A 26,734-nucleotide genomic window follows, 5' to 3' on the forward strand; every position below is an offset into this window, starting at 1 on the left:
GTGAATAAAACTTATATATACATGTTCTTAACGATCTAAAAGCAAAGGCTGAAAAATAAACTACGATGAAAAATCCCTAAAATAAACTCTATATTTAATATTGAAATTTGAAATTTTGGTTGATAAGCATAAGCATACGCAAAAAGATGAGGCCTATAAGTTGTAATTAAAATGATTATACAGATAATAGTCGTCTAAATCACAGTATTTATGCTCTGAACTTAACTGCGAAAGTTGCCTACAATCACTATTCATGCTCTGAACTCCACAGCCAATATTTGACTAATAACTGCAAGCTGTATTAATGCCAATGGGATGGTAGTCCAAAATTCCAAATCGCTATGCGCCTTTCATTTTGCAATTATTTCTCTTGCCTATGTTTTCAAACTAGAGATAGCAGCCAGACAACAAATAATAAATGAATCAACTTCTCTCTATTTATGTTCCCCCCCAAAATAAAAGAACTTCTCCCTATTTATACCATTTCCATGAAGTGCTCGACAGCTCAAACCATGGCCATGGTGCAAGACATCACCGGCTACCTGTGCCTCTCCTTGGCTCTCCTCTTGCTCACTCTCGTCCTCCACAAGGTGGCGAGGAAGGCGACCGGTAATGGCGCCGGCAAGCCGAGGCTTCCGCCGGGGCCGTGGCGGCTGCCGGTCATCGGCAACCTCCACCAGGTCGCGATGGGCGGCCCGCTCGTCCACCGCACCATGGCCGACCTGGCGCGCCGGCTGGACGCGCCGCTCATGTCGCTCAGGCTCGGCGAGCTCCGCGTCGTCGTCGCCTCATCCGCCAACGCCGCCAGGGAGATCACCAAGACGCACGACGTCGCGTTCGCGACGCGGCCGTGGACCTCCACCATCCGCGTCCTGATGAGCGACGGCGTTGGGCTGGTGTTCGCGCCCTACGGCGCGCTGTGGCGGCAGCTCCGCAAGATCGCCGTGGTGGAGCTCCTCAGCGCGCGCCGCGTCCAGTCGTTCCGCCGCATCCGGGAGGACGAGGTCGGCCGCCTCGTCGCCGCCGTCGCCGCCGCCCCGGCGGCGCAGCCCGTGAACGTCAGCGAGCGGATCGCGGCGCTCATCTCCGACTCGGCGGTGCGCACCATCATCGGCGACCGGTTCGAGAGGCGGGACGAGTTCCTGGAGGGTCTCGCCGAGGCGATCAAGATCACCTCCGGGTTCAGCCTCGGCGACCTGTTCCCGTCGTCGAGGCTGGCCAGCTTCGTCGGCGGCACGACGCGGCGGGCGGAGGCGAACCACCGCAAGAACTTCGAGCTGATAGAGTGCGCTCTGAGGCAGCACGAGGAGCGGAGGGCCGCCGGCGCCGTGGACGACGACGAGGACCTCGTCGATGTGCTTCTCAGGGTTCAGAAGGATGGGAGCCTCCAGATGCCTCTCACCATGGGCAATATCAAAGCCGTCGTCCTGGTAAGTAGACAAGTACTTGCTGATTAATACTGTACTAATCTCCCTTAATTGCACACGAATACTTCTGAGCTTAGAGTAGTATTTATCTTACCAATAATTAATTTTTCAATCGTATCTACAATCGTACCCTAACGTACGTTCTCTTCCCTAATTTAGTGAAGGTTCAATCACACTTTCTGGATCTATAATCCATTATATTCGTGAAAGGATGAAATATAAGACATATTTTACCAAACCTCTTTTACCTGAGTGCACTTAAAATTTGACTACTGTTAATGTCAAAATCTACAAAGTTTTACCGTTTAAGAATAAAATTAAATAACTTTAACTGATGAATGGAGCGAGTATATATGAAAATAAAAAAAAAGTATGCACACTGAACAAAGGAAGGAAGTAATTGATAACATATTTTTTTACATATATGGGAAATCATGTTTTTTTTCATGCATATAGGAACTTTTTGGTGCTGGGAGCGAGACATCAGCTAATACACTTCAATGGGCGATGACTGAGCTCATAATGAATCCAAGAGTGATGCTGAAGGCACAAGCTGAGTTAAGTAACGTCATCAAAGGAAAGCAAACGATATCTGAAGATGACTTAGTTGAATTGAAGTACTTAAAACTTATTATCAAAGAGACCTTAAGGTTACATCCTGTAGTGCCACTACTTCTCCCTAGGGAATGTCGGGAGACATGTGAGGTCATGGGTTACGATATCCCCATAGGTACTACTGTGCTTGTTAACGTATGGGCAATAGGTAGAGATCCTAAGTATTGGGAGGATGCTGAGACATTCATACCTGAACGATTTGAGGATGGCCATATAGACTTCAAAGGAACAAACTTTGAATTTATACCGTTTGGAGCTGGACGAAGGATGTGCCCTGGCATGGCATTTGCAGAAGTAATCATGGAGCTCGCTCTAGCCTCATTGCTTTACCACTTTGATTGGGAGCTCCCTGATGGCATCTCGCCAACCAAGGTGGACATGATGGAGGAGTTGGGTGCTACAATTCGAAGAAAGAACGATCTTTACCTTATTCCTACTGTCCGTGTGCCTTTGTCAACTGTCTTATAGTTGTTTACACTTATAAATAGTATGTTTGTCTCGTATGTACGTGTCTAAATGATAAGCTATGTAACTTTTGATGATGTGTACTCCTACTTCCTATCCTACCTATTATAAATTATTATTTAAGTTTAATTCTCAAATTATTCAATTTATTTTTATAATCAAGTAGAAAACTCATGACAATAATTCCATGAATAATCTGCTTTTCAATTTTGATCGATGACTGTCACCTCATTACACATATATGTACTTGCATGCACAATATCTGGTGTAGACTCTGCGACGCCATAACCATGAACAATACGTAAGAGGGAGGATAATAGTCGTGTGCCTCCTATTGCTGACAGTGACTCTGCTAACACAATGACGTTGTGTGAAGAGAAGAGGAGAAGAGGCGTGCTGGTCTGCTGGAGCCTGGAAGTAGGAAGGGAAAAGGAGGGGGATGGAAAGAGGAGAAAAGAGGCTCACGATTCAGCGAATTATAAACTTATAGTGGAATTGATTTGATCAGTTTTAAGAAATTTTCGAAACGTGGAATTCGGAATTCTTGCTCTGGTCGATGTTGTGGTGTGCTTGACTCAGTTCTGAACCATGCCAGTTAGCAGTTTTAACTCCCCAGAACTTCTCGTTTCAAACATAATTAATCAACGGAATCTGAAGTCTTTTTAGAAGATAAATTTGCAAAAGTCCAATATTTCAAACCCTTTTTCTCCTTCACGTGGAATTCAAAAGCACATGGATGTTGCGAAGTGGAATCAGTTGATCCGAATTCAAATTCTAGACTTGATATGTTCACATTTACGACTAATTCATCTTTCAGTGATATATAATATACTCGTCGATAGTGTGACATCAATGACGACTTCATCAATCTAAAGGTATACTCCGTTTTAGATTATAAGATATTTTGACTTTGGTTAAAGTCAAACTATTTAAAGTTTAACCAAGTTTATAGAAAAAATAGAAATATTTTCAACTCAAGATTTAATATTGTAATATTTACATTACCAAATTAGTTTTATTAAATTAATAATTAAATATATTTTTATAATAAATTTATTTTTAGTTGAAAATATTTCTGTTTTTCTATAAATTTAGTTAAATTTGAAGTTATAACCTAAAACAGGGAGTACCGGTAAGTATTTTGAAGGTGCTTATAAAAATAAAGTACGCGCGTGCATTTATACTAACGAGTGTGCGAGTACATGGATTTGTATTTTTGTCTTTTAAAAATAAGCACGTGGAAGCTAGACGCGGTGCTGGTCTCTCTCCGGCTCTCCCCACGTGGGCCAGGCCCCACCTGTGTCGGTGTGTTACTAGCTAGTGATTGATTCGATGAAAAGCGGTGATCAATAAATACTTATATTGTCTTTGAGATTAGTCGGCAAAGAAGTGTCTGCAAATCTTGCAGTTTAAGAACGGACAGCATTACATCATCATCTGAACATTATTGTTGCGCTTGCACTAAATCATACAGTTAAAGTGTACCACCTCTTTTTTTTTTTTTATAATTGACGTGTTTTGAACGTATGACACATGCATGCTCTATAAAAAGAACATGAGAGGTCCTATTTAAAATTAGCATTCGATCTTTTCATTCTCAAAACATCCTCTTGATCCGCTTGAAAATTCTTTTGAAAAAGAGTTCTTCCACGCCTTAGAAAAAAAAAGCTTGTTCGGTTAATTCTTATGTGAAGGCCGGAAGGAATGTTGGAGATTAAGTAATCCTCTCTAAATCCTTCTTAACTTTTTATGAAGGAATTAATCGAGAAGGGCATTAATTTTATATATCTATATGGTTCATTCTCACTAAGTGCAACTAGTGCTAATTTTCTCTTTTCACAGCTTGCCACATCACTTCAAATTAATCTAGCCATTAGATCTAAAATTGATGTCCAAGATGTTTACTTTCTAGCGTGCAGCAAGAATGTCTTTTTAAGTCCAAATTTTCTTGGGCCATGTCACTCTACCGGTTCCTGCATGTTTACATGCATGCCAAGCCATTCCACCTTTATTATTAGCCATACCATTATTATTGGCCCACTATCTTTCGGTGGACTGCTCATCTTCTAGAAACTGCCAAGCCATACAACCAGTCAACCAAGCTATAAATTAAGCAGTGGCATAGCATAGGATTAGCCACATTCATTGATCATTCAAGATTTCAGACAATTGTGAGAAATTTCATCTCACATCTATTGTCGAGACCCAATGTCAGTTATCCGGTTTCATACACCCAAGCAATTTAAGATTGTCAAGATTTTATCATGAAATTCCGGGCTGTTCATATTGATGCTATTTTCAACCATATTATTTTTTTTGGCAACGTTATCAAAAAAAATGTCAACGTTTAGTTTATTGCCAAACTTTGGCATGTTGATAATATTGCTAAACTTTTGGTAAGGTTTATTTTGGCTACAATCTAAACATGGCCTTCATACACCCAAGCAATTCGAGACTCATGAAATTTCTCACAATCGTTTGTAACATTCAAGATTTCAAACACCCAAGCAATTTATCTCACATCGATTGTCAAGGCTCATGGCAGTTCTCCAATTTTATCTCACATCGATTGTCAGGCTCATGGCAGTTCCCCGGTTTTATCCTCAATCAGTTTGGTTCTATATGACAATCGGTCATCTCTTCTCCTAATCTCCTGGAGCTGATCTAATCATGGGTGTTATCTAATCTTTCTATCATGAGACAGGTATTTTGTTTTTCATCGCCATAGCTTTGTTTTGGTATCTAATGGTGCATTAAAATATTTACATTATATCATCCTCTGTTTTTTAAGCTTGCTTATCAGCTTAGTTATTAAATAATATTTGTACTAGTGCTAAGTAAATCTTTTATCTTAACATTTATTGACGGACAATCGCTAACATGGAAGTACTACCTTAGTATAGTCCAACATAACGGCAGAAAAAAGGAAGCATGGTTCACTGCTTCACCCTTTTCACTCTGTATTGAAGATTCTTCTTTTAGAAAATTTGAGTGACTAATCTCTTCCTTTGCAGCACACTCATATATTAAACCTAAATGTATAACCGCATTAATTATTTGATACACATGTATTGAGATTTCTCAATTAATATATACATTACAACCTAAATTTCAAATGGTGGTTGCCTTCATTTCTAACATGTTCTTAGAATGCACATCCTTACCAGGATAGTAACTACTCCCTCCGTTTCAGGTTACAAGATATTTTGACTTTAATTAAAATCAAACTACTCTAAGTTTAACTAAATTTATAGAAAAAAATAGTAATATTTACAATACCAGCATAGTTTCATTAAATCTATAATTGAATAAATTTTCATCATATATATGTCTTGGGTTAAAAATATTATTACTATTTTCTACAGAATTAGTCAAACTTAGAGTAATTTGACTTTAACCAAGTTAAAACGTCTTATAACCTAAAACAGAGGGAGTATTTAACACGTAAATATTCCGCAGCAATACGTGGGGGTGTCATCTAGTTAATTTATATTTTGAGGTTTGCCCGTCTATAAGGGTTGGAACCCCTCTCGGCATACAAAATAAACAACGTTTCTACCGTCTATAAGTTTCTAGACATCTATTGGAATCCATCCAAATATTTCCGACATTAGAAATTTACAAATGCTGTCTCCGGCGCCGCCGCTCCTGCAGCCACACTTCAGAACTTTCTACTTGCTGTGTTTCTATTGCCTGTGGAACCATCGACATGATGTGGTCTTTTGAAACTTGCAATCTCTTCTCAACCTTTTGAGACGATGTTTAGAAGAAACAAACCTCTAGGAACACCGTTTCAAAATCCCAGAGAGAATAGCAGTCCAGTCTTGGAAAGCTATATTTTCCAATTCTATTTTCTCTTTGCATTTGTAACTGCTAGCTGCTAGCTAGCTTGAACACTTCAATTGTACCCTATTTTTCTCTTCAATGGAAATCTAGGTGGGGAACCTCTCCCCTCCGGTGATTATTAAAAAAAATTAAAACAATGTATCAGCGTATGATTCATTAAGTATTAGTTTAAAAATTTTAGAGAAAGAAATCTATCTATTATATTATTAAAACAGCTTTGAAAGGAGGCACCACATTCGCTGTGGGAGCTAGAAATTCCCACATTAATCGGAGAAAAAGAAAAAAAGAAAAAGGAGAGTCTAAGTAGAAGTACAATTTAAAAATAGCTAAAATTCGGAATTAAAAATAAGCAATATTGAAAGAAGTTTCCACATAAGAACCCAATACGAGATTAATCAAAATTCGAAATAAAAATAAAAAAAAATCTAAAACTAGAAAAGGAAAGGAGAGTCCAAGTAGAAATACAATTTAAAAATAGATGAAATTCGGAATTAAAAATAAGGAATATTAAAATAAGTTTCCATATAAGAACCCAATACGAGATAAATCAAAAATCGAAATAAAAATAAAATAAAATCTAAAATTAGAAAAGGAAATGAGAGTCCAAGTATGAATACAATTTAAAAATATCTGAAATTCGAAATTAAAAATAAGGAATGTTAAAATAAGAGTCCATATAATAACCTAATACAAGATTAATTAAAATTCGGAATAAAAATAATTCCCACATTAATCGGAGAAAAAGAGAAAAAGAAAAAAAAGGAGAGTCCAAGTAGATGTATAATTTAAAAATAACTGAAATTCAAAATTAAAAATAAGCAATATTGAAAGAAGAATCCAATACGAGATTAATTAAAAATTAGAATAAAAATAAAATAATATCTAAAACTAGAAAAACAAAAAGAGAGTTCAAATAGGAATACAATTTTGAAACAACTGAAATTGAAAATAAAAAATAAAAACATTAAAATAACACAATACGATATTAACTAATTTTTTTAAAAAAATTCTGAAATTAGAAAAAGAAAAATAAGATATCAATTAGGAATACAATTTATAAATAACTAAAATTTGTGATAAAAATAAAGATTATTGAAAGAAAAGACCATCTAAAACACATGACGAGATAAATTAACTAACATGCCTATAAAGAAGTAGAGTGGTGGCGGTTGATACGAGATATAAAAATTGTTAATAAAACATCAAATAGAATCCTAATGACGATTAAAAGGAGAGACGTCAGGCAGGCCGTGAAGCAAACGAGTAAGGCGATTGCCGGGACTTCTAGAAAGTAAAAAAAAAACAAACCCCATTGATAATCATATTCGATTTTTAAAATCTCAATGATAATAAAAAGGAGAAGCAGCAGGCGGGGTGTATAAGAGTACAGTTGCAGAGCTGCCGACGGTTAACAGGACTTCTAGAAAATAAAAAAAGAATTCTAGAATCACAATGATAATAAAGAGTTGGCGGCGGACGGGCTATAGAGGGGCATAGTGGCATCGTTTGATGGGACTTCTAAAAATTATAAAAAAATAAAACTACAAGTCCAATTTTTAAAGGTTTTGAACTTCTAAAAAGTAAAAAAAACCCAATGATAATCATGTTCAATTTTAAAATCTCAATGCCAATAAAGAAGGGAGACAGCGGGCGAGCCGTAGAGGAGTACAATAGCAAAGCCGCTGACGGTTTGGCGGGACTTCTAGAAAGTAAAAAATGAACCCAAACGATAATTATGTTCGATTTTTAAAATCTCAATGACAACAAAGAGAAAAGACAGTGGACGGGCCGTAGAGTAGTATAATGGCAACGTTTGATGGGACATCTAGAAATTATAAAAATGAAACCCAACATGACAATAAACTCTAAAAACTATAAAATCCAATTTTTAAAGGTTCCAAGAAGAATGAATGAAAATAGTGGTAGATCGAGCAAGCAAATAAATAAGGAGATGACATAAGAGTTAGCAACTGGTGTGACTTTTAAAAACTATATGATTAGAAACACGGGGATAGTAAGGTTTGGTCTTTCAAAGTCTTAAAGACAATGAAATAGCTAGATAGCTATTTAATAAATTTTAAGTAAAATAATACTTAAAAATATATGATTTTGTTTAGGTGCTAGCCGCGCAATTGCGCGGGCCACCCAGCTATTTAATATGAAATTTGTTTTAGAAAAATAAATGTACATCATTAATTGTTCGGAAAACGTTACGCATGGAAACGAGAAAGTGATACCATCTAAAACGTTGTACGATTTATGCTAATGAATACTCGAAGAAGATGATAACTTGTAACCCCCATATGGCGCCAAAGCGAACCGACGACGGCAAACTCGATCGGCTATGGGCCTATGGCAGTGGCAAGTGATAACAGGGCTGCTTTTGTCACTTGACAGGGTCACCTCCGTCCGGAATATCCGTGGATTCTGCGTCGCCAGGGCGGAGCTAGTATAGCTAAGGGGGTGTCCATGAACCCGGTTAAAAAAAATTACCTATATTTTATCTATTTTCACTATTTATATACCCCGTTAGTTTAAATTTAGACATCTGTATCAAGCTAAATTTGATTCAAATCAAAGTAAAACAAGTAAATGGAACCCCTTCGTTTTGTTCTAGCTCCGCCACTGTGCGTCACCACATATGGAGTAGGAGTAGATGGAGAAGGTTGCGTGCTGCTTCGACCTCCTCAAACTCAAAGCTCACGACGAAGCTGACCGCGGCAAAGGCGGATGACGATGAGGCCCGAGCAGCAGCGGCCTCCATCTGGACATGTTCCGTGGCTCGCTCTGCCACCGCATACTCTCGTTTACTAACGCTTTATTTAGTCCTTTAAATTCTTTTATAAGGTTTTTTAAAAAATAATTAAATTTATAAAAATATAGTAATATGTACAAAATTAAATTAATCTTATTAAATATACCATTGAATATATTTTTGATAAAATATTTGTTTTGTATTAAAATATTGATATATTTTTTCTATAAACTTAATCACACTGTAAAATAATTAAAATAACTTATAATATAAAATGGAAGGAGTAGTATTTTTTTTCTGATTTACTAGTGATAAATCCCTGGCCATAATAACTTTCTATTAAAAATGCATCATTGTTACGTAATATTAATAGAAATCAGGATTAATTTAAAGCTTGGTGAGTCATATACCACGACTCCATTACCGTTTATGTTTGTACTTTCTATCTAAGTTTTAATTTTCATTTGTGATAAAAAAATAATTTTCATTTGACAAAATGTAACTCATCTGCTTTGAACAGAAGACAGCAGCATAAGCCTCTAAACGTGGAAACAAATGAAAATATTAAATTCCATTGACGGGAGACCAGAAATTAGCTCTCCGCCTCTCCCTCCGTCCTTGAAGTTCTACAGCTCAAGTTTTGTTTTAAAATGAAGCTAGATCACCTAATTAGCTTCATTTTAAAACAGAACTTAAGCGGTATAACTACGATTAATTAGGGGATTGTGATTGGCCGAGAAGAGAAGAGGAAGTAGGTGAAGAAAATGAGTGAAAAATGGTTATAATTGGTTGCATGATCCGCTCACCATTAGTCGTAGTTGCTGAACCGACTTTACCAATCATTGACCAATATTTCCGATCAAAACCGAAGTCGCTACACATGTAGCAACCAATATCCAATTGCAAACAACAAATATCAAGCAGTAACAATGTGCAGTCACCAGCAAGGACGAAGTGCTACTGTGCTAGCCTCCTTGATTCGCCACCACCAAGCGAATGGGAGAAACCATCCCTGCTACTACCGCAGCCAATGGCTGCGGCGGCAATGGAGGCGGAGTAGATAAGGTGAAGACGATGATGGATAGGCCAGGTTGGGGGTCAGCGGCCCATGAGGTTCGGAAGTTTTTATGTTCGATTAGTATCGATAGACATGACTCCATAGAACTTATATGTACACCCTCCTAGTCCTCTATCTCCTTTCTCCAGCCAAAACTGAGCCCTGGTCCAAGTATAGATGGCCATATGATCTGAGGCCCATGGCTTGGCCCAAGCACGGCACAGCCCGACTAGGGTCGTACCGTGTCAGCCTGGCCCGACAGCCGGACCGAGCCTGGGCTGCACCCTCGAAACGGTGGGCCGGCCGGCACGGCATGATCGAAGAAAAATAGTAGAGGAATCCAAAATAGACTTAAATAACCATATAAGGCAAGGCCCAAAGACAAGAGGAGTATAAAACAGACTTATTTTTCAGCCATTATGGACATAGCCACAGAGTCGAGGGATGAGAAATAGACTAATTCTGTGGAGAAGCACGATGGACCCGAGTCGTATTGGACCGTGTGTGTAGCCCGTGGGCTGGCACGACACGGCCCGGCGTGTAGGTCAGGCCGTGCGGGCCCGAAAAGGCTCGAAAACCTCGGCCCAGACACTGCCGGGCCTAGGCCGTGCTGTGCCAGACGGCCCATTTGGCCATCTATGGGCCCAAGCAAGCCAGTTCAACCAGAGCCTCCCTCCACACATCAGTTGTGCCCTCCTCATTTGCTGGTTTATCAACTAGTATCAAATTTGAATTTTAAAGCTTAGTTTTAGAGTTAATGTGGATTTTTTATCATATTCTTTTTTACCTTAGTTTTTAATTTTTTTATACCCTAGATAAAGTAGACTAACAAATATTTACTCATAAATTATTTTTGATGCTTGCTCGTTTTTTTCCTGCACTCATAACACAACTGATCACTACTTCGGGTGCAAAGTTGTAAACTCAACTAATTACCGTAAGAGGGTCAGGGTTTCAATCATTTAGGTGGACGTCCACTCATTTATTGCCGTTCTACTATCTTACTGATGGATCGGCTGTGGGAAGAGGTGCTCAATTCACAATCAGCCTTTCCCTTTTTCAGATCAGTCCGCGTCCACCGAAGAAATCGCGGCAAACTCGGCAAACTTTTGACGTTTACCGGACAGGCAAAGCTACCATCACTTCGTTGTCGTTGCTGTATATCCACGACCACGTCAAAACTGATCCCATGGCGCCAAACTGAACACCGTGTCGATCTCCGACCTCGTCGTCGCCGCGACAAAAACCGCTTTGATCATCACCTCGTCGTCGACGCACCTCCACCGCATATGTAGCAGTAGACAAGTAGCATCTGCATCTGCGTGCCATACACGATTGCTCCAGCTAGCTGCACCTGCACATCGCCATGGCCATGGCCGACCTGGAGTTGGAGAAGGTTGCGAGCTTCTTGCTGGCGGCGCTGCTGCCGCTCGTGCTCTTCAAGCTGGCGGCGGCGAAGCGCGGTGGTGGCGATGGCGGCATGAGGCTGCCGCCTGGGCCGTGGCGGCTGCCGGTGATCGGCAACCTGCACCAGATCATGGCGGGTGGCCAGCTCGTGCACCGCACCATGGCCGGCCTGGCGAGGGGGCTCGGCGACGCGCCGCTGCTGTCGCTCAGGCTCGGCGAGGTCCCCATCGTCGTGGCCTCGTCGGCCGACGCCGCGAGGGAGATCATGAGCAGGCACGACGCCAAGTTCGCCACACGGCCGTGGAGCCCCACCGTGCGGGTCCAGATGGTCGACGGCGAGGGCCTCGCGTTCGCGCCCTACGGCGCGCTGTGGCGGCAGCTGCGCAAGATCACCATGGTGGAGCTGCTCAGCCCGCGCCGCGTCAGGTCGTTCCGCCGCGTGCGGGAGGAGGAGGTCGGCCGCCTCGTCGTCGCCGTCGCCACGGCGGCGACGCGGCGGCCCGGCGAGGCCGCCGTGAACGTCGGCGAGCGGCTCACCGTGCTGATCACCGACATCGCGGTGCGCACGATCATCGGCGACCGGTTCGAGCGGCGGGAGGATTTCCTCGACGCCGCCGCCGAGTGGGTCAAGATCATGTCCGGGTTCAGCCTCGGCGACCTGTTCCCGTCGTCGAGGCTGGCCAGCTTCGTCAGCGGCACGGTGCGCCGGGCGGAGGCGAACCACCGCAAGAACTTCGAGCTGATGGATTACGCTCTCAAGCAGCATGAGGAGAAGAGGGCAGCTGCTGCAGCTGCCGGCGCCGGCGCCGTGGAAGACGATGAGGACATCGTCGACGTGCTTCTCAGGATTCAGAAGGAAGGGGGCCTCGAAGTGCCCCTCACCATGGGCGTCATCAAAGGCGTCATTCGTGTAAGCAAGTATACATTCTTGGTCATGTTCTATCTGTGTGATAATGTTAGTATTATATTAGAATATAAAATTCATGCTAAATGGTAGTAAGAAATAAATTTACATGTACAAGAATATAAAATGGATGGTAACTAGTAAGAGTTAAATGACATTAACATATATTGCAAGTCTTTAATTGCACCTCTACTACTTGTTTTATGCAACATGACTTCATGAAAGTTTCAAAATTTTCCCCTGCATTCTATAGGACCTTTTTGGTGCCGGGAGTGAGACATCAGCTAATACACTCCAATGGACTATGTCCGAGCTCGTGAGGAACCCAAGAGTGATGCAAAAGGCACAAACTGAGCTACGTGATTGTCTTCGAGGAAAGCAATCGGTGTCAGAAGATGATTTGATCGGATTGAAATACTTGAAGCTTGTCATCAAGGAAACCCTAAGGCTGCATCCTGTAGTGCCACTGCTTCTTCCGAGAGAATGTCAAGAGACATGTAACATTATGGGGTACGACGTGCCCAAGGGTACAAACGTGCTCGTGAACGTCTGGGCAATATGCAGAGATCCTAGGCATTGGGAAAATGCTGAGACATTCATACCAGAGCGATTTGAGGATAGCACCGTAGACTTTAAAGGCACAGACTTTGAGTTCATACCATTTGGAGCAGGACGAAGGATGTGCCCTGGTTTGGCATTTGCGCAGGTTAGCATGGAGCTTGCTCTAGCCTCATTGCTATATCATTTCGACTGGGAACTCCCTAGTGGTGTTGCGCCAAGCAATCTAGACATGGAAGAGGAGATGGGTATCACCATCCGAAGGAAGAATGATCTTTACCTGGTTCCAAAGGTCCGTGTGCCTCTATAGTTTGGCTCGTAACTGCTTCACACAATATGTGTCTCCTGTGACCCGTACCTGCCAAGTAGCGATCATGAGCATTCCATTGTGTTTCATGCCCTTATGGTGTTATGCTGCTCAACTTTTTTAATGTTTTCTCGAAATAAGTACCATCATAGTTGTTCATGTAACTATAAATTACGAGTTTAATTTGTGTCGTAGTTAACAAGCTCGAGTTGTTTGTGTTGTTTTCCCTTTGCTAAAATGCTAAAACATTCATTGGAGAGGGAGAGAGTGGTGTAAGCTAGTCCTAAAGAAAATTAAGAACACCAAACTCCTAAGGTACAATAGACAATTCAGTAATTAGTAGTTGAGTTTTGAACTATGATGGGTTCAATACTAACATTCTTAAAAGTAGAATTGAAAAAAATATGTCATATTTCAAAATCTTCGCACTTCCAACCGGAATGGAAAGCAAATTGAATTGACTCCACCATTGATTTTTTTCTTAAAAGAAAAGATTAACTCCTCCATGGTCACAACGTATGCCTTGCAAATCGCAAGAAAAAAAAAAGGAAGAATTAAAAAATCTGCAAGACAAAATGGCAATACATAGGTTGGTGGAGAGGATGCAGAAATTGGAAATGTTGCAAGCAGAAGAAATTTGAACATGGAAAAAGAATAAGGAACAAAAAATGTTGAAAAACTTGAGAAGAAACATTAAAGCCAAAGTGAAAAGGTTGAATTAATCCTAGGGGAAAAAGGAGAGGGTATATACCTGGAAATTGAAATAAAGGGATGAAAAATGTTTGGATGGACAAAACATGGAAATAAATAGAAAAGAGACTGCCTATCGAATGTACATTCAAGAGAATTTCTCTCACAAATCTGTCAAATGTAACTACATAATTGTAATGAAATTACAACATAACTAGTATATAACTACACAATTCGAATGTAAGTCGGATGTAATTCATAACCGACACCGTGGCTTGAAATGGAAGGGCCATGCATTTAAGTCTAGGGTTGTGGGATCAACTCACATCAGCTACTCGCTTGTTTCTCGCATGGAGCACAAATCTTGACACGCATCCAGTGGCAAAAAATTGACAGATTTTCCCTCAATTTTCTGTTGAATGTGGTACAACAGATCCTAATTGAAAAAAGAAGATATTTGTGTTGGAAAAAAACCATCAAAATAGCCACAAGACACAGAGAGTAGCAAGGGTCCAGCCTAAAATCAATTGCCTCTCTCATAACTGCCACTCTGCCAGCTGGGCTCAATTCATCGTTTTCACAGTTTGAGATCACTCATTTACTCCATTCGGTTTCATTTTAATTGACATTTTGGACAATGACACGGATTACAAAATATATCTTTGATCTTATTTTTCTACTATAATATATACAATAAATAAATGCATGTTTACTTTTATTATAGTGCTTTGAAAGACAAATCTATATATGTTGTTCTAGTTTGTTTAAAGTAAATATTTTTAAAGTTATTAATGGTCAAAGTTATAAAAGTTTAACCTAACCTTGTCTAAAACATCAATTATTATAGAACCGGAGAGAGTATCTTTTTCATTGATTTTCCCGACACCAAAATTCTAAAAAAGTCAAGCAAAGCCAGTGGCCACCGCTGAACTCAAAATAGACGTTATTACATAATCTGATAATCATCATGCATCCATCTATCTCTTGCAGCCATGCATGCATCAGCTCTCTTTGGAAGTTCATCCCTAGCAATTACTCCCATGGCGACAAAATCCAACTCACCATGACAAAGCTGCTTCTGTCACTTGCCACCTAGTAGTAAACAGTAACACCTCTGCATATATGTATCTGCATCTGCGTGCTGTGTGTGCCATGGCCATGGATGGCATGGAGAAGGTGGCGTGGTGCGCTTGCTTCCTCTTCCTGGCTCTTATGGTGGTTAGGTTGAGGACGAAGCGGCGTGGCGACAATAATGGCGGGGTGAAGTTGCCGCCTGGGCCGTGGCGGCTGCCGCTCGTCGGCAACCTCCACCAGGTCATGGCGCGCGGCCCGCTCGTGCACCGCACCATGGCCGACCTGGCGCGCCGGCTCGACGCGCCGCTCATGTCGCTCAGGCTCGGCGAGGTCCCCGTCGTCGTCGCCTCGTCCGCCGACGCCGCCAGGGAGATCACCAAGACGCACGACGTCGCGTTCGCGACGCGGCCGTGGAGCTCCACCATCCGGGTCATGATGAGCGACGGCGTCGGGCTGGTGTTCGCGCCCTACGGCGCGCTGTGGCGGCAGCTCCGCAAGATCGCCATGGTGGAGCTCCTCAGCGCCCGCCGCGTCCAGTCGTTCCGCCGCATCCGGGAGGACGAGGTCGGCCGCCTCGTCGCCGCCGTCGCGGCGGCGCAGCCCGGCGAGGCCGTGAACGTCAGCGAGCGGATCGCGGCGCTCGTCTCCGACGCCGCGGTGCGCACCATCATTGGTGACCGGTTCGAGAGGCGGGACGAATTCCTGGAGGGCCTTGCCGAGGGGATCAAGATCACATCCGGGTTCAGCCTCGGCGACCTGTTCCCATCGTCGAGGCTGGCCAGCTTCATCGGCGGCACGACGCGGCGGGCAGAGGCGAACCACCGCAAGAACTTCGAGCTGATGGAATGCGCTCTCAAGCAGCATGAGGAGAAGAGGGCAGCTGCTGCAGCTGCCGCCGCCGGCGCTGTGGAAGACGATGAGGACATCGTCGACGTGCTTCTCAGGATTCAGAAGGAAGGGAGCCTCCAAGTGCCCCTCACCATGGGCAATATCAAAGCTGTCGTCCTTGTAAGTACTCTAGTTGTTCTCCCTTTTTTTTTCTTTTCCTGTGGATGCTAATACTATATCTCCCTTAATTTCGATAGGATTTATTTTATTTTTTAAAAAATCTTTAATACCAAACTATAAATTTATTTGGTCACAAAAATATAACTTAATAGCTACTCCCCCTTTCGCAAATATAAAGTATTTTGGCCATCTCCAATTGTCAATAGATATTAGGGATTTTGAACTACTATGGACATGTTTTAATTGCACCTAGCACCTATCACTTAATTTTGTTCCTTTCTTATCCCCCAACCACCATGAAATCATCTTCGCTTATTTAATAGAGGATATCATTGTCTTGTTTTCATCCTTAATCTCGCTAAAAAAACATAGCATCCATTATGATGGAGTAAGACACAACTTTAAAATATAAATCCACTACCGCAACAATACATCTAGTTTAACTACTGTTTAGGTCAGAATATATAAAATTTACCTTTAAAGAATAACTTATACGGATAAATGGAGCGAGTACATGAATTTCCTTTTTATAAAAAAGTATGCATAGTGAACATAGGAAGGAATTGATACAATATTTTCTACACTTTATGGGAAATCATGTATTTTTTACCATGCATATAGGACCTTTTTGGTGCTGGCAGCGAGACATCGGCAAATACGCTTCAATGAGCGATGGCTGAGCTCATAATGAATCCAAGAACAATGCTGAAGGCACAAGCAGAGTTACGTGATGCCCTCCAAGGAAAGCAAATAGTGTCAGAATATGACTTGGTTAAATTGAAGTATTTGAAACTTATTATCAAGGAGACCTTAAGGTTACATCCTGTGGTGCCACTACTTCTCCCTAGGGAGGGAATGTCAGGAGACATGTAAGGTCATGGACTACGATGTCCCCATAGGTACTATTGTGCTTGTGAACATGTGGGTAATCGGTAGAGACCCTAAATATTGGGAGGACGCTAAGACATTTAGACCCGAGCGATTTGAGGATGGCCATATAGATTTTAAAGGAATGAACTTTGAATATTTACCTTTTGGAGCAGGGCGAAGGATGTGCCCTGGTGTGGCATTTGCAGAAGCAATTATGGAGCTCGCTCTAGCCTCATTGCTCTATCACTTTGATTGGGAGTTCCCCGATGGCATCTCGCCGGCCAAGATGGATATGATGGAGGTGATGGGTTCTACCGTGCGAAAGAAGAATGATCTTTACCTTGTTCCAAATGCCCATGTGCCGGTTGCCCCATAGTTGTTCACACATTCGTACTTGTTCATCTTGCAACCTCTGTAATAACTGATGTAACTTCTTTGGAGTAAAGCCAAAATGAATTCAATTATAAAAAAAAAAGAGTTCGAAATTGTTGCTGCGCTCCTCTAGGGCGCCCCTAATGCGCGACAAGTCGCGCAGTCACACGAGCGCGTGACCACCAGGTCCACTACTACTACTCATAGTCATACACTACTACTACTACAGTACTACTACGTGTATATATGCATATGTATATATCTTGTATACATACATATAAACTTTGTATTATTGTATACATACGTATAATTTTTATATTAATAATACAAAGTTTATACGTATATATATAAAGTATATATATACATGTATATATAATTTTTATGTGTACCAAAAAATCAACGTATAAAAAATATACACATATACCAACTTTGCATACGCGTATACAAACTTTGTATATGTACATGTTAAAAACCGTGAGAAAAAAATATGAATACAAATAAGTTTGTATACATATGAATACAAACTTGGTATACACACGAATACAAACTTTGCAATATGTACATCTTAAAAAAAAGGGAAAAACCAAAAACAGAAGAGAAACGAAAAAACAAAAAAGAACAGAAGAGAAACGAAAGAAACCAAAAAAAGGGAAAAATCGCACCTCCGTCATGGCGCGCCGTCCGCCGCCCTCTCCACGCGCGACACATGTCCAGTCGCGCGGGAGAGACTGGCTGCCCATTAGCTTTTTCGGCTCCTCTGTCTCCTTTCCCCACTCAAGTCGAGCCCTGGGCCTCGGCCGAAGTATGCTAGAGTCCAGACCTATCTCACTCTAAACATCCTGGACCAGTTGTCATTCAGTTTTTATCATTTGTTGGTTTGTTTACTAGCTGCAATCAAAATCTGAAATTTAAAATTTAGTTTTACAATTAATTTGGGGTTTTTACATCATAATCTATTTTTAAAACTTTATATTGGTATTTAGAAGCCTAATAATATAGATGTAAATTTTATTTTTAAGTTCTTCAGTCGTAATTCAACCTATCACTCTGAGGTCCCGTTTGGATCATTTCGTCCCTGGACTAAAATTAGTCCCTAGACTAAAAACTTTAGTCCCCTACTGTTTGGATCTAGGGACTAAAAGGGAAGTCACGTGGACCGAGGGAGAGAGAGAAGAGAGAGGCTATCACTTTAGTTCCTATAAGTACCTCTAAGGACATTCCCAAATCCCAACCCATGGTGTCCATAACTAGTGTCTATGGTGTCATGTCAACAAGACATCACAATAAAAACTACACTCTACAACCCATGGTTTCTTAAAGTGGGCCATTAATAAATACATCATCTCTCTTCTCCACCAATCATATTTATTCTTCATTTATTATGAAGACACTATTCTCTCCCAATGCAAAACTTGATAGTGTCTAGTGCATAGATTCTCGTGTTGAAGCTGTGTCTTGCATGAGACTCAGTTTCTTCCTCTCTTCACTCTCTCTCTCTTAATTAATATAGTGTCATATAAGCTAAAAGTCCTACGTGGCAATGTAGTTAATGCCATAGACACCATCCTAGATGGAGGGTTGGGACTGCCCTAAGAGGGACTAATGGATTTTAGTCAAATATGCACTTTTTAATTCCTTTTTAGTCACCCATGTTTGGATTCTTAGGGACTAAAAGGGAGGGACTAATGGATTAGTCCCATGAACCAAACAGGGACTGAATCTTCCAAAAGAGTGGTGCAAGGTTGGAAACTCCCTCTGTCCTAAAAACTATTCTTTTGGCCTTTTTTTTTCTCAAAAACACCATTGTTTCAAAATGGGGTGAATTAAACCTTTTTGATACTATTTTATTATTTTGTTATCCTTTTAGCCATGAAAAGTAATACTACCCGTTTTCTCTCTCTTCTCGTTTTCTATCTGCGTTAACGATTAAACATAGAGTAAATTTCCTGTGTACCCCTGAAAACTCACTCAATCCCTTTCATACCCTTGAAATTTACCCGATCCCTTCTATACCCCTGAAATTTCAATTTGATCCCTTCCATGCCCCTACCGTTACATTTTCCATCATTTCACTGTTACGTTTGGTTGCAAATGTCCTTTTTGCCCTTGATGATTTAGGTTTAAATATAAGCTTCAAAAACAATTAAAAATTTTGTTTGAGTGTACAGTATGTGCATTTTATAAAACTAAAGAGACTAAATAATTAGTGCATAAAATTTTGACATAAATTTTGAAAATAAAATAAATGCAATAAATTAAAATTTTTATTTGAAATTTTAATAGGACAATGGATTTTTTTATCGGGAGCATTCATTAAAAGAATGTTGTGAACATTGGTAGTTCTATTTTTATATGAATGCTCCTCACTTTTATGACTTTTTTTTTAAAAAATAAATATGTATTTTTTTATTTCATTATCTATCAATATTTTTTGGGATAAATAATGCATCGAACAACAAACTCATAACTATAATAGTCTTATGCAAGAAGCTTTTATATTTTTAATAATGTAATTCATGAATTTCTTTGTTCATCCAAGGGTAAAATGGTCATTTTTATAGAAAATAGACGGTCAACTAACGGTGAACTGACGGGAGGGGTATGGAAGGGATCAGAATTAAAAGGAAGTAAGTAAAATTTAGGGGTATAGAAGGGATTAGGTAAAATTTGAGGGGTATACAAGGGATTTTCTCTTAAACATATAGTAGTATTTTGATCTCCTGCTTATCATGGCTTTAACTAGCTAAAGCTAATGTGAAACAAGAGTCTTTTAGAGCCAGGAGTAATGGCCATCCTACTTGGAAGGCCAAAACATGACCAAAAAAAAAATCAAAAAATGAAGATCTTTTTGTTAGGAAAAAGTAACATAACAAAAGCCACGAGATAAATAAGCAAACGTCCAGCCTCTCTCAAACCTGCCAGCTGGTGTCAATTAATCTTTTCCCCTTTTGTGATCGCCCATTTATCATTTTTATTTATTTTCCAGCCACTAAAATTCTCGTAAGCATAGCCAGCGCCCAGCGACCACCGCTGAAGTCAATTAATTACAAAATCGGACGACCTTAATTAGAGTACATCATCATGCATCCACCTAGCATCCATCTCTTGCAGCCATGCATTGCATCAGCTATCTTTGGAATTTCATAATTAGCAATTAGTAAGCAGAGATTTACTCCCATGGCGACAAAAATCCAACAAAGCTGCTTCTGTCACTTGCCACCTAGTAGTAATTAACAGTAACACCTCTGCATATATCTATCTGCACCTGGACGCGAGCGTCTGGCTTAGAGTAGCACTCGATCGATCTGTGTTGCCATGGCCATGGATGGCATGGAGAAGGTGGCGTGGTGCGCTTGCTTCCTCTTGCTGGCTCTCATGGTGGTCAGGTTGACGGCGAAGCGGCGTGGCGACAATGGCGCGGAGAGGCTGCCGCCTGGGCCGTGGCGGCTGCCGCTCGTCGGCAACCTCCACCAGGTCATGGCGCGCGGCCCGCTCGTGCACCGCACCATGGCCGACCTGGCGCGCCGGCTCGACGCGCCGCTCATGTCGCTCAGGCTCGGCGAGGTCCCCGTCGTTGTCGCCTCGTCCGCCGACGCCGCCAGGGAGATCATGAGGACGCACGACGTCGCGTTCGCAACGCGGCCGTGGAACCCGACCACGCGGCGGCTGCGGTGCGACGGCGAGGGCGTGGTGTTCGCGACGTACGGCGCGCTGTGGCGCCAGCTCCGCAAGCTGTGCGTCGTCGAGCTGCTCGGCGCGCGGCGCGTCCGGTCGTTCCGCCGCGTCCGCGAGGAGGAGGCGCGCCGCCTCGTCGCCGCCGTCGCCGCGTCCCCGCGCGGCGAGGCCGTGAACGTCAGCGAGCGGATCACGGCGGTGATCACGGACGCGACGATGCGGGCCATGATCGGGGACAGGTTCGGGCGGCGCGACGAGTTCCTGGAGCTGCTCGCCGACATCGTCAAGATCGGCTCCGGGTTCAGCCTCGACGACCTGTTCCCGTCGTGGCGTCTCGCCGGCGCCATCGGCGGCATGGCGCGCCGCGCCGAGGCGAACCACCGGAGGACCTACGAGCTGATGGACAGCGTGTTCCAGCAGCACGAACAGCGGAGGGTTCACGTTGCTGCGCCGGCTGACGGCGCCATGGACGACGCGGAGGAGGACCTCGTTGACGTGCTCTTCAGGATACAGAAAGATGGTGGCCTCGAGGTGCCTCTCACCATTGGCAACATCAAAGCAATCATCCTGGTAAATGCTACTACTTCTGCTGCTCTGATTTATGAAGAACACACATTAATTCATAGTGTTTTAGTTTACATATAGAAAATAGATTTACATATGGAAGTCATCTATTTCTACATTATTATTTGCAGAAGAGTAATTCATTTTTATAGAAGAGTTTGTTAGTCTTTTTTTTTAAGAATGTCTATTGCTTAGTTGAGGTTGCATCTTGTTATTTCATTTTTCTAGAAGTGTTAGCTAGTCTTTTTTTTTTCTAAGAATGTCTATTGATTAGTTCAGGTTGCATCTTCTTATTTCATTTTTCTAGAAGTGTTTGTTATTTCTTTTTTTTCTAAGAATGTCTATTGATTAGTTCAGGTTGCATCTTGTTATTCCACAGGACCTCTTCAATGCAGGGAGTGAGACATCAGCAAATACGCTCCAGTGGGTTATGTCAGAGCTAATGAGGAACCCAAAAGTGATGAGAAAGGCACAAGCAGAGTTAAGGAACAACCTACAAGGGAAGACAACGGTAACCGAAGACGATCTCACAAATCTAAAGTACCTGAAGCTTGTCATCAAGGAGACGCTTAGGTTACATCCCGTGCTGCCCTTACTTCTCCCAAGAGAGTGCCGAGAAGCATGCAATGTCATCGGATACGACGTCCCGAAATACACTACCGTTTTTATAAACGTGTGAGCAATCAACAGGGACCCCAAATATTGGGACATGGCCGAGATGTTTAAGCCAGAACGCTTTGACAATAGCATGATTGACTTCAAAGGTACAGACTTCGAGTTCGTGCCATTTGGGGCTGGAAGAAGGATCTGTCCTGGCATAGCATTTGCACAGTCCAATATGGAGCTTGTGCTTGCTACACTCCTATACTACTTTGACTGGGAGCTTCCTAGTGGTATGTCGCCTGAAGAGTTAGATATGACTGAGGACATGGGACTATCTGTCCGAAGGAAGAATGATCTTTACCTACATCCAACAGTTTGTGTGCCTCTGTAGGCCGTAGTCTCTTTTGAAGTGTTTGTATGACAAGTCATGCATTATGATGTGCCCAATGACTTAATAAATTTGTTGCTTGAATCAATACTTTCGTATATTTTTCGAAACATTTGAAATTTAGCCAAGAGGCGAACAATACATGTTATTCAAACCTGACTTAGTAATAGGAAATCCACACTATCTAAATGATCTACCTCGTCCACTCACATATGTGCTAGTCTGCTAGTAGGGGGCATGGCATGTGATTGTTGAATTTCTAATAATCTAAGAATAGATTGTCCTTCTTTTTATCCTAGAATATATTGTCCTTGATTGTGAGCATCATTTTAATTCATGGAAATGCTGGCTAGAAAAGAAATGTAAGGAGAGGGAGAGGTGGGTGGATCCCACATCTGGAGAAGAATATAATAATATCAATGTGAAACACTTGTGATAATTAGTGTAGTAGAGAAAGTCGAGATCAACCATGTACCTTACCTACCATAACATGGTATGGACAAAGGGACAAGGTTGTCTCAACTACTAAACATATCGGACCTAGTTACCTAGTGTGCTAGGTATACAAAATGATGGAGGTTCGTGTTTTTCTTTTAAAACTGTAGGATGATTATGTTGCTCGGAGTGTTACCTAAGTTTAAAATATATTGGAATTGAATTTAGTGTCCATAACGGACCTCCCGCTATGGTTGTCTCCAGATGAGCACGACAGGAATTAGCCGAATCTATTGTCTAGGCTCATAAAAAGTTAATCGTCAAAAAAAGGCTCATAAAAAATTTAAAATTTAATATGTCACTGACAAGAAGCAATTATGACATTTCATAATACTATTCTGATATATGAACCCCATAAAACTCATAATAATAGGTATTCTCATGCAACTTGTAGGGTCAATATCGTGCCTCGGTAATGCCTCATGTGTCATGTAATAATATACTAGACACCATATGTTAAAGTGTATCTTCATATCTTCTACTACTAGGTATATCCCCACAATACCTTATTACCTTCATAAGATATTCATACAAATAATAATTGATTGTCTCCCTATCTTAATTCTCTTATATTTTGAGACTGAGAAAGTATCTAATTAATGTGCCGGATCCCAGATATCTATATGTAACGCTCCGCTTTTCGTGAGACGTTAAAAACTAATTTGGCAAAATCCTAATTGCGAAAATTTCGTTCTTTGAGTGTTGAGTCTAAGTTGTGCCAAAGATCTCCATTTAAATCCCTCCCTTGTCTCGATACCCTGTTATCAAAGATCGTCTCCTCAAAATTACCATCCCAATGTAGTCCCGAAGCTCGATTCCTTCTATTCGAAATCCCCTCCTGGAACCCCATCCGTGAACTTTGTCGAATGCCCGAATCCTAACTCCGTCCAAGGATTCACCTTCGCGTCATAAGCTCTCTCCTTGGTTCCTTCAAACCGATTCTCAAATTCGAATTCAACCTCTCAGGTTTTGATTCATCTATCTTTCTCCCTGTATTGGTTCATCAATCTACCCTTGTTTTCTTTCTCGAACTTCTGACCCAAGTCTGAATATGCAAATCGAGATCACTTCCACCCTTGAACTCAAAATCCCAAGATTCAATCCCTTTCGCCCTGAGTTCTCCCCAAAATGATTTCCGTTCCGAAATAATCTCAAAGTCCGAACCCTTCTATTCAGACTTCTCTCCAAAATCCTTACCCACATATCTCGTTGAGTAGTCAAACTCAAACTCTCAAGTTACACTCTCTTTCTCTAAATTATCCATCCCCTTTTCACTCGTCTCCGAATATTGTTCCCTTCCTTGACTCCTTCCTATTCTCCCGAGACCGAGTATCAACCTCGAAATTCGAATCCAGACTCCAACTCTAAAACCTCCCAATTAAATCTCTCTGTGAAAGTCTATTTAACCTCCCTCATAGGTTGGATTCCTTCATCCTTTTTCCGGTCCACCTCTTCCTTCTCTTCCATCCCATCTCTCTCTGAATCTCGATCTATCTATCTATCGATCGATCCATCTATCTATCTACTATGGCCCCGTTTGGTAGAGCTCCTAACTCCAACTCCCAACTCCAAACTCCAACTCCAGTGAGAGCTAGCTCCTCTAGGAGCTGAGGTAGGTAAAAAAGTGTTTGGCTAGATTACTCAGCTCCACATTTCTACATCCTTTGTCGCCATTTCATCGAACACCTTCTAGGCGTCGCCTTGACGTTGCCGCCGCAGCCGGTCAGCCCACGAGCCACCGCCGCCGGGAAGCCCACGCATCTCCGCCGCCTCCCAAGCCGCTGCGCAAGCGCCGCCGCACAGGCCGCCGCCGTCGCCCAGGCTGCCTCCTGCCGAAGCCCCCGCACGCGAGTCGCCTACCGACGCCGCTGCCGCGTGCCGCCCGTCGCGGCCACCGCAACACCGCCCGCAGCCGCCGCCACCGCCTGCCGCCGCCGATGCGCCGTGGCCTGCTGTCCCCGTATGCTGCCAACGCAGACGCCGCCACAACTGGTTGTGGCCGTCGTCGGAGGATGGGGAAGAAGATGGGCCGCCGCCACCTGCTGGCCCCGCCGCCGCGCCGCCCGTCCTCGTCCCCCAACAGCCGCTCTCCGCCGCTACCGCAGCCCCCCGCCGCCAGCCTCCGGCCACGCGTGGGCGCCGCCCGTCGTCGTCCCGCAGCCGCCGCCGCCCGCCGCTGTCACTGCCCGTCGCCGTCGACGCTGCTGCAGCCCGCCGATGCCGCCGCACTAGCTCGGGATTGGGAGGAAGATTGGGGGAGGAGAGAGAACGGGAGGAAAGAAGGGGTGAAAGGGTAGTTGAGTGGCATTTTCGTGTAAATACACTAAAATATTAGAGGGTAGTGGGTCTTTTGGGGTGGAGTGGAGCTGTGGAGCAGCAAAAACCCAGCTCCACCCCCGTAGTTCATTTTCTAGGAGTAGCTCTGCCAACTCCACTCCAAAAAAAGATGAATCTGGACCGTTTGGCACAGCTCCCGCTCCAGGTAAGTTGGAGTTGGGAGCTAGAGTTGTGCCAAACAGGGCCTATACCTATCTATCTGTTTATCTATCCATCTGTCAATCCATCTGTCTATCCGTCCCTCTACCTATCAACCTACCTTTCTGTCTATCTATCTATCCATGGCATTCTACCGCTATCTCCCTTGTTCCATTTTTGAATAATGATCTTCCCTTTTTGAAATCCTCTGAAATAATCCTTCATGCCGCCAAATACAAATCCATCCCAAAAATACCAAAATTCCCGCTTTTGAAGCCCTTCCTTGACCCCTCCCTTGGATCCACCTTGAACCCTCGTGTACAAATATACAAATTGAATTCAAATTCAATCTCCACATCAAACTTCTCTCCAAAACAAACCTTCCGGTAAAAGTCTATTTTACCTCCCTCGTGATGATTTGGGCCGAAACCTGCCGCTGGCCCATCTCTCCCCAGCTCCCTCCATCTCCACGTGCGCCGCACATGACCACCGAAAGAGAGAGCGCTGTCTCTCTCCCTTCCCTCTCTCGAACGTTCTCTCTCTCTCTCCCTCGCCGCCCCCAAACCGCTCGCCGCCGTTTGAATCCGCTCGCCGTTTCCCGTGCGCTCGCGCGCGTGGCCGACCGTCTGGGAGACGCCATCGCCACCCTCGGTCGTCGCCTGCTCCGACGACCACCGCGTGTCCGTGCTCACCTCCAAACAGTCCCCGTCCTTTTGCAGTCGTCGCCGGCGTCATCCTGTCGAGCCCTGCGCCCCACGCCGCGTGCGTCCAAAGCCGCGAGGCACAGCTCGTGCTCCCGCCCCCTCTCCTCCCAAAAACGGAAGGGACATGCCTCCCTTTTCACCGTCCCCCTCCCCTTTTTCCCTTCTGGGCTGGGTCTCTCTCTCTCCCGCCCATGTCTCCTTGCGCCCGGAGGCAGAGCACCATGACGCAGACGCCAGTGGCCAGCTCGCCGCCCCCACCTTGACCGCTCCACGCTGCCAGCCCGCGCTCGCGTTTCAAATTTCGCCGTCCGATCCACCGCCTTCGCCGCCCAACGCATCCACGCCATCGCCGCTTTCGCACTGCCCACGAAACCGCCGCTGCCGCCCGTGAACACCAGCCGAGCTCCCTTGACCGCCAATGTCGGTTTCCCTCCTCCAAACCGACCTCTCCTCCTCGCCTATAAAGCCCGCGCCC

At 43.2% G+C, this 26,734-nt stretch overlaps 3 protein-coding genes across 3 annotated transcripts; all 3 read left to right on the forward strand.

Moving 5' to 3' along the window:
- Positions 1–502: 502 nt before the first annotated feature.
- Positions 503–2,636, forward strand: LOC4328532 (desmethyl-deoxy-podophyllotoxin synthase). Its single transcript, XM_015771370.3, has 2 exons — positions 503–1,430; positions 1,884–2,636. The coding sequence occupies exons 1-2, from the start codon at positions 513–515 to the stop codon at positions 2,508–2,510; spliced, it is 1,545 nt and encodes a 514-aa protein (XP_015626856.3). The 5' UTR covers positions 503–512; the 3' UTR covers positions 2,511–2,636.
- Positions 2,637–11,206: 8,570 nt separating this feature from the next.
- On the forward strand, positions 11,207–13,543 carry LOC4328533 (desmethyl-deoxy-podophyllotoxin synthase). Its single transcript, XM_015767839.3, has 2 exons — positions 11,207–12,482; positions 12,730–13,543. Exons 1-2 carry the CDS (start codon positions 11,532–11,534, stop codon positions 13,342–13,344), a joined length of 1,566 nt encoding a protein of 521 aa, XP_015623325.1. The 5' UTR covers positions 11,207–11,531; the 3' UTR covers positions 13,345–13,543.
- Positions 13,544–15,123: 1,580 nt separating this feature from the next.
- LOC4328535 (uncharacterized) lies at positions 15,124–22,673 on the forward strand. Its single transcript, XM_066307207.1, is given in 5 exon segments — positions 15,124–16,113; positions 16,735–16,959; positions 16,961–17,358; positions 20,646–21,600; positions 21,974–22,673. Coding segments are annotated over 5 exon segments (3,153 nt in total). The 5' UTR covers positions 15,124–15,153; the 3' UTR covers positions 22,589–22,673.
- Positions 22,674–26,734: the final 4,061 nt, after the last annotated feature.

The sequence above is a fragment of the Oryza sativa genome, chromosome 2, assembly GCF_034140825.1.
Source record: "Oryza sativa Japonica Group chromosome 2, ASM3414082v1".
In the NCBI taxonomy this organism is placed as follows: Eukaryota; Viridiplantae; Streptophyta; class Magnoliopsida; order Poales; family Poaceae; genus Oryza; species Oryza sativa.